Source organism: Siphateles boraxobius, unplaced genomic scaffold, assembly GCF_051911475.1.
Source record: "Siphateles boraxobius isolate OS27281-9 unplaced genomic scaffold, OSU_SipBor_1 151, whole genome shotgun sequence".
Classification (NCBI taxonomy): domain Eukaryota; kingdom Metazoa; phylum Chordata; class Actinopteri; order Cypriniformes; family Leuciscidae; genus Siphateles; species Siphateles boraxobius.
In genome coordinates this window covers 235,001-243,640 of record NW_027508757.1, presented here as the reverse complement: position 1 = coordinate 243,640, position 8,640 = coordinate 235,001, and the positions used below count along the sequence as shown (strand labels likewise).

At 38.7% G+C, this 8,640-nt stretch overlaps 1 protein-coding gene across 4 annotated transcripts in view; it reads right to left on the bottom strand.

Annotated features, from left to right (window-relative positions):
- Window positions 1–1,211: 1,211 nt before the first annotated feature.
- The window catches only part of tex47 (testis expressed 47), a 19,441-nt gene continuing 12,012 nt past the window's right edge, over window positions 1,212–8,640 (bottom strand). The window contains exons 4-8 of one of the 4 annotated variants that reach the window (XM_077230817.1): window positions 7,841–7,905; window positions 5,015–5,222; window positions 4,687–4,843; window positions 4,491–4,545; window positions 1,212–1,451 (exon numbers count right to left, since the gene is read on the bottom strand). In XM_077230817.1, coding sequence (XP_077086932.1) covers window positions 4,508–4,545; window positions 4,687–4,843; window positions 5,015–5,222; window positions 7,841–7,905 — 468 coding nt within the window. In that variant the 3' untranslated portion in view covers window positions 1,212–1,451; window positions 4,491–4,507. The remainder of the gene's footprint in view (window positions 1,452–4,490; window positions 4,546–4,686; window positions 4,844–5,014; window positions 5,223–7,840; window positions 7,906–8,640) is intronic. The other 3 variants (XM_077230816.1, XM_077230815.1, XM_077230814.1) reach the window with 3 other exon arrangements.

Genomic DNA, 8,640 nt, shown 5'->3' with positions numbered 1-8,640 from the left:
TATTACAATTTAAAATAATGGTTTTCTATTTTAATATAGGCCTACTTAAAAAATATCATTTATTTCTGATGCAAAGCTGAATTTTCAGCATCATTACTAACCCTAACTTCAGTTTCACATGTTCCTTCAGAAATTCATTCTAATATGCTGATTTATTATCAATGTTGGAAACAGTTGTGGTGCTCAATGTTTTTTGGAACCTGTGGTACTTTTTTCAGGATTCATTGATGAATAAAAAGTTAAAAAGAACAGCATTTAATTGATAACTGTCATCGCCAGTGGCCCATGCATATCGACTGTCACTAAAAATCAGAGGTAAAACGTGAGGAAATGCTATATTTTTTATAGCTGGCAAAGTTAAAGTCTAATGAAATACACTGACACTTTATTATTGTCCTTTGAAAAGTAGGCTAACTAAATGCCCTGCTACATATATTAGCCTACAGTAATCGTAATTCTATTCAAAACATATTAATGTACATGTATAATTATAATGTCATTGTAAAATATATATTTGTTTATATACACACTATAAATGCATAAGCGTTAATCTTTCATTCCAGTGATATGGATCACCAAGTCAGAAAAAGATTTACTAAGAATCCTTTTGTGAACTAAATCAACTAAATCATTACAAAAGAGCTGGAAAAGACAACACATTCTCCAGTTATATGAAAAGTAGCAATAACTGAACTTGGCCAGTACAGGATGGGTGACAATCTTTTCTGTGAATTAGATAAATTTTAGTCTGTTCACAATGTAAAGTTAATTATATGACTTCAGAGGATTAAATGGAACACCTGTATATGCTTTCTTCTGCATAACATCAAGCTTTTTGCCATGAAAAGTACACTGTACATAACATAACTAATAACTTAAGGTATTTTATGGCATGGCATAAGAAGGTCATAGGTCTACTCTTATTAATGTGACCAATGGAGGATCATTTGAACATGATACATTTACTCGATTGCCCAAAATTAAGAAAAAGTTTCACATCTTTGACTTGTCTGTAATTTTTTTTTTTTTTTTTGTTCAAATTATCCTGTAAATTGTATTGACCTGCACACATGATTTTAGTACTTTTTTTTTGTATTTTATCTCAGAGCACATGCTTACCTTTTTCACAGCCAGATTCCAGGCTTTTCCTGTTTTGTTTTCCCACTATGCAGTGCTTAGGGTAAACAAATGTTTTTAAGGGGCAGAAAGACTTTAAATGTCTGTAAGCTGAAGCTGAAGTATTCAGAAAGCTTAAGACAGTACACAACTTTTTTTTTTTTTTTTTTATTGGACAAAATGAAAGCCTCAGTCACACGTAGCCTGCAGCCAGAGTACTGACAGTACATCACATATCATAGTGCATTGGTGATTTTATAAAGGCTCCGTTTGGGGCGATTTGGACGGCATGTGGTGGAGAGTGACGTCACTGTCCCGAATCCAATGTGTTATTTCTAAGGAGGGGAAAAAGATATCATGTTCATCGTAACGGCACAAATCGAGCACAAATGAACGGCATGCAGTTTTGCAACGATTTAGATCATATGGGGTGGACAGTTATGTAACTGTACTTAAAAATTTCCTTCTCTGTGGGCCTCGAGTGAGTTCACTAGTGTAACAGCGCAGCGCTTCTGTGTTGTACGTCACACGCATCACACACATGACCAGCGTCGGCCAATAGTGAGCCTACGTGTGACGTAGCTCTACGCTATCACACTATGCTATCACACTACGCTATCACACTACGCTATCACACTACGCTAACTCACTCGAGGCCCACAGAGAAGGAAATGAATAGTTGAAATAAAGTCGTTATTTTTGTTTGTTTTTGCGCACAAAAAGTATTCTCGTCGCTTGATAAACTTAAGATTGAGCCACTGTAGTCACTTGGACTATTTTAACGATGTCTTTAATAACTTTTCTGGGAACAAGGGAAATTTGTGTTGCGAAGATGAACGAAGGTCTTACGGGGTTGAACAACATGAGGGAGAGTAAATACTGACAGAATTTACATTTTTGGGTGAACTATCCCTTTAAGAACAGAAGCTGTTGTTTATGGGTCACAACCTGTAAGTATGATTTATTTTTCGTTGATGTGTTTTCCTGTAATAGTTCGTATTGTTAATTGTACATTGTAGCAAAGAAGTAAACAAATGACAACGCTGTTTGGCTCTGCAAACCAGTTTGTTAAATGCTCATTCATACTTAACGTTATTCGACAAACACCTAACGTTACAAACTTTTTTTTAATCTCAACAGCGAACTTGGAATTAGTGTAAATTATTCTTTGATTAGAGCTTTTATGTATTGTTTATCTATATGCTTGTTTATCTACAGGCACGCTTAACATGGTTCTGTGTTTGATTTGGCTACTGTAGTAAATCCAATGTTTAGTGTTCTTTTTGGGTTAATAGTTCTGTCGACAGATATCAATGATATATTTTTTAATAAAAAATGTTCTTGAATACACTTTTGTTAATAGACAAACATTCGTTACTGTTATAAATTAAACATCAACTATAATGATTAGTACAATTAAATAACAGCGTATCTAAAAAGTATGAGACGACAACAACAACAAAAAACAAACCATTCTGAAACGTCGTTTAACAGCCGTTCTTGAACAGGTTCTGCTCGATCATCTTCACTAACATTCTCTGGGTCCGATTGGTTTTATTGACGCCATTGTTTATAATACACCAAAGCACAAAGTACTAAAGGTAAGGGGCGTGACGTTTCCGAAAAACGTGCACTAGGCGGTTAGCGAATCACAACACACTGGGCCAGCTAACCAATCTGAGCCCATTGCGTATATTTGAGGGACTTGCTTCATAGAACCCGGAAACCATCAGACCGTTTTTACCATAGATATATACACTAGATGTCGCCTTGGCTACGGCAGTTCATTGGAACCAAGCGGGTAATCCATCAGCCGGAAACTGAAGCCTCGCGGGAGCCGCCATTGTAGCAGAACTTCACCTGCTGTTAGCATTGCATTGACTCCCATTCATTTTGGCGTCACTTTGACGGCGAATAACTTTACATCTGAGGCGTCCAAAGACTTAATTTGTCCATTATTTATTTCTAAAGAAACACGACAATGTATAAAAGGCTCCATTACTTTGTATCTTATGTTATGGCCCCGTAGAAGCCGTTTTTGTAAAAATAGGCTAACGATTGCGTCATAACCACGCGACTCTCTGTCGCACAATAGAGAAATTACCGTATAGACAGGAGGAGAAGCTCGCAGGCAATCTTTTACTGTCTATGAGGCAATCGGGGGGACATAGAGGCATAAAGTCAAGGGAGAAGCCCATAGATAGAGTCCATAAAAGCAACAGGAAAAAATATTTCAACAACGTTTTTGAGGAATTAGGTGATTCAGATTTGTCTTGGCACAGCTACTAGAAGATTTACAACTGTCAGACTGTCGTCAAGCTCAGTTTGAGCCTGCGCAGTCGCTCAGCCATCAGGAAGTGAGTGCTTTAATCGGGCTTCAGGCTTCTCCGTTGAAATCAATGGGGTCGCTGTGTCCATTTCTTTTACTGTCTATGATTGGAACGAATGCGTCAATAGAGCCGCCATCATGGAACAGGGGAGCCCCTCCTCTTTAATGCATCAGCGTCAATGTAGGAAAAGGTCTAACGGAAATAAAAGACGCATGCTTAGAACCCCAAGGCGACATCTAGTGTATATATCTATGGTTTTGGAGGAGGGACAGAGCAGTGTAGAATAAAGGTAAAATATATGAAAAATAATGCAATTTTTTTAAAACGAAGCATGAACACATTTTACAGTGCACCCCACAAAAACAATCAAGCCTTCGAAAAAATGTTTTACCACCCCTTTAAATTTGTTATATCTGCGAAAGGAAAATAGATGTTTGTTTTAACGTCACAAACCAGCACAAACGAATGACACCGGTTTGGAGCGATTTGAACGACATGGGGTGGAGAGTGACGTAACACAACCAAAAAAATAATGTTCAATATCTCAAACACCAAACCAGCACAAACGTTCGTTTTTGCGACACAAACCAGCACAAACCAATGGCATAGTTTTGGAGATTATTTCGTTTTATGGGGTGCCAACTTCACGGAAGTCCCAAAACATCAGCACAAAAATATTTGTACATCATTCATGGAATGTTTTTTTCTGAAATCTTTCAGTTGGACGTTCCTGTAATTTTTTTTAAATGTAACAACTTATTTCGGAACGTTCAGAGAAGATTCAAAAGTAACGTTCCCATTATGTTTGAATGATGAAATGGAATGTTCACTTAACATTTGCACAACCGAAAAAAAAAATGTTCAGAGAACATTCAGAAATAGCGTTTTCATAACGTTACCAAAACATTCTCTGAAGATATTTTTGTTAGCTGTATATTATTGGGTGTTTTTCTAGGGAGGAACATCTGAGAAGTGGTTTGTTTTTGGTTGAAACGGTCGTTTCTTCACATGCACGCATGCAGGGGTTAAAACATGATGTCATACCTCCCCTAAATCCAAACCTACACTGTTGTGGGACGAAAACTCCCGAAAACGTGTCCTTTAAATGATCACACAACAGATGACAAAACAACACATTCAGTAAAACAGGCCATGTTACTATTGCAGAAAAACAATTATTGCCTTTATCACTGCATCATTAGGCAGTGTGTGTGTGTGTGTGTGTGTGTGTGTGTGTTACCGGAGTCCAGCGGCTGGTGGAGTGGTGAATGATATGTGTTCATGTAGCGCGCAGGACTCAACAGCGCCTCCATCTGGACCAGACGACACACTGCGGCCTGTGGAGGGATCACATCTGACACGTCCTGTAGGACTTCATCTGGAATCACTTTAGATCCCTGTTCACACACACACACACACACACACGTCAGAATCCACATCCCTGACACTTCTTAAAGTCCCCCTGTAGTCAATCATTTTATCCCTTAAAACTCATCTTTGAACACCAAAATGACATATTTAAATGTTTTTTCCTCGAATAAAAGTTCTTCATGTGTAATGTTGTGCACCTTCATCTGTTCTGCTGTGTTGAGGAGGAGACGCCCGAGCCGGAGAACCCGACTCAGAGTTTCGCTCACGAGTTTCTGGTCCTCTGAGTCGATCGCACGCCGGCCGTCAGACTCGTTCTCGTTCAACAGCGTGTAGTTCCACTGCTGGAAGAGTCTGCTGGGAAGGTCGTGGGTCACCAGCAGGATTCTGGGATTCAGGATCAGGCCACTGCGGGTCAGAGAGACTGTTAATTCAAAGGGACACAGCGACATCTCTTCTCTGATGATGAGGGCGGGGCAACCTGTCACTCAGCCAATAGCAACCCACTACCATCCAATCATCCAATCAATTCCCCTCAGACAAAATCAAGTCCCGCCCACATTTGTTCTTGTTCCAGAAGAATAGAAGATAATGGGCCCTATTTGAAGGATCTAAGCTCATGGTCTAAAGTTCACTTAGGGCGTCTGAATCCACTTTGGCTAGTTTAACGACGGGAAAAATGGTCGGCGAGAGTGTCGTCTCTATTCTCTTAATGAGTAATGGTGTGTTTTGGGCGTAACGGGAAATAAACCAATCAGAGTCTCATCTATTCCCTTTAAAAGCCAGTTGCGCTTTTAAGTGCACAATATCTTTATGTACACAATATTAATCTTTTACATTGTAATCCTTTTATTTTTATTTGGCATGTTTGTGTGCTGCTGCCCTGTTTGTGTGTGTGTGTGTGTGTGTGTGTGTGTGTGTGTAATAAGCAGAGTGTGTGTATGTGTGTGTGTGTAATAAGCAGAGTGTGTGTGTGTGTGTAATAAGCAGAGTGTGTGTGTGTGTGTGTGTGTGTGTAATAAGCAGAGTGTGTGTGTGTGTAATAAGCAGAGTGTGTGTGTGTGTAATAAGCAGAGTGTGTGTGTGTGTGTAATAAGCAGAGTGTGTGTGTGTGTAATAAGCAGAGTGTGTGTGTGTGTGTAATAAGCAGAGTGTGTTTGTGTGTAATAAGCATAGTGTGTGTGTGCGTAATAAGCAGAGTGTGTGTGTGTGTGTGTGTGTAATAAGCAGAGTGTGTGTGTGTGTAATAAGCAGAGTGTGTGTGTGTGTAATAAGCAGAGTGTGTGTGTGTGTGTAATAAGCAGAGTGTGTTTGTGTGTAATAAGCAGAGTGTGTGTGTGTGTAATAAGCAGAGTGTGTGTGTGTGTGTGTAATAAGCAGAGTGTGTTTGTGTGTAATAAGCATAGTGTGTGTGTGCGTAATAAGCAGAGTGTGTGTGTAATAAGCAGAGTGTGTGTGTGTGTAATAAGCAGAGTGTGTGTGTGTGTGTGTGTGTGTAATAAGCAGAGTGTGTGTAATAAGCAGAGTGTGTGAGTGTGTGTGTAATAAGCAGAGTGTGTGTGTAATAAGCAGAGTGAGTGTGTGTGTGTGTGTGTGTGTGTGTGTGTGTGTGTAATAAGCAGAGTGTGTGTGTGTGTGTGTGTAATAAGCAGAGTGTGTGTGTGTGTAATAAGCAGAGTGTGTGAGTGTGTGTAATAAGCAGAGTGTGTATGTGTGTAATAAGCAGAGTGTGTGTGTGTAATAAGCAGAGTGTGTGTGTAATAAGCAGAGTGTGTGTGTAATAAGCAGAGTGAGTGTGTGTGTGTGTGTGTGTGTAATAAGCAGAGTGTGTGTGTGTGTGTAATAAGCAGAGTGTGTGTGTGTGTAATAAGCAGAGTGTGTGAGTGTGTGTGTGTAATAAGCAGAGTGTGTGAGTGTGTGTGTAATAAGCAGAGTGTGTGAGTGTGTGTGTAATAAGCAGAGTGTGTGTGTGTGTGTGTAATAAGCAGAGTGTGTGTGTGTGTGTAATAAGCAGAGTGAAGCAGAGTGTGTGAGTGTGTGTGTAATAAGCAGAGTGTGTGTGTGTGTAATAAGCAGAGTGTGTGAGTGTGTGTGTAATAAGCAGAGTGTGTGTGTGTGTGTGTAATAAGCAGAGTGTGTGTGTGTAATAAGCAGAGTGTGTGTGTAATAAGCAGAGTGTGTGTGTGTGTGTAATAAGCAGAGTGTGTGTGTGTAATAAGCAGAGTGTGTGTGTAATAAGCAGAGTGTGTGTGTAATAAGCAGAGTGAGTGTGTGTGTGTGTGTAATAAGCAGAGTGTGTGTGTGTGTGTAATAAGCAGAGTGTGTGTGTGTGTGTGTAATAAGCAGAGTGTGTGAGTGTGTGTGTAATAAGCAGAGTGTGTGTGTGTGTGTAATAAGCAGAGTGTGTGTGTGTGTGTAATAAGCAGAGTGTGTGTGTGTGTGTAATAAGCAGAGTGTGTGTGTGTGTGTGTAATAAGCAGAGTGTGTGTGTGTGTGTGTAATAAGCAGAGTGTGTGAGTGTGTGTGTAATAAGCAGAGTGTGTGTGTGTGTGTGTGTAATAAGCAGAGTGTGTGTGTGTGTGTGTGTAATAAGCAGAGTGTGTGAGTGTGTGTGTAATAAGCAGAGTGTGTGAGTGTGTGTGTAATAAGCAGAGTGTTGTGGACCCGCCAATAGGCTCATATTACTAACGCGCTCTTTAAAAAAAAAAAAAAAGTGCTGTTTAATTTAGAGCAGGTTTCAGTAGGTCATTGTCTTAGTCTATTACAGTTCCTCAAAATAACAACGGTCCATCAATGCGCCTGAACACACACTCGTTCTCAGACCAGCAGCTCATAGGCCACAGATGAGCGCAAATGCATTTGCTATTTAAACAATGTGGCGCAGGACGAGAAAATGAAAATTGCGTCGGGCTGAAACTAGCAAAACACACTTGCGTCGCGTCTGGCGCTGCATTGCTCCGGGTGTAAGATCACCTTTATAGGGCCCAATATCTTTAACAGAATAACGGTGTGTGTGTTGGTCTCACCTGTGCAGGTTTTCCTCCATGAGTCTCAGGTCTTGCAAGACACACAGCAGAGCTTCAGTCGAACACTAATGGATGAAACACATCCACAGATTCACATTATACAATCACTGTTATATGACACATTCCTGAACTATTCCAGATGTTGTTCCGCTAAAATGGAAATTCTGTCATAATTTCTGCAAACCTGTAAGACTTTCTTTCTTCTGTGGAAAACACAAGTTTAGCTGTTTTACACACTGAAACTCTCAAAGCTAATTTTCTCATTAACTGTCACTGTATGGAAAATATCAGCATTAAAATAAAATATAAATATGCTCATTAAAATGACAAAAGCACACAATAGAATTACTAAAACTTAAACTACTATTAACATGAAAATATAAACAAATCTAAAATATGAATAAATACTATACTATAATAATAAAATAGCAGACTTAAACTTTCAATTGCAAAATATGAAAATTCATCTTAAAAATATTACTACACATATGATTATCTAAACAAAGAGTGAAATAAAAGAAAAATAATGGTAAATATCAGAAAATTGTCATTGTGCATCATTTCCAATCAAGCTGTAATTTTGGCAAATTATTCATAAAGTATAAAAAATAATATTTACATAAATGCAAGCCATGTGAACTAAAACAATACTCATAATTCTCTGCTGTACTAATAATAAATCTGTCTGAAATCATTTATTCTTCCCTAAAATTACTAATTATTCAGACACTAACAATAAATACAGACAAAAATCAACACATATTAACAATTTTATATATATATATATAATTTTTCAGAGC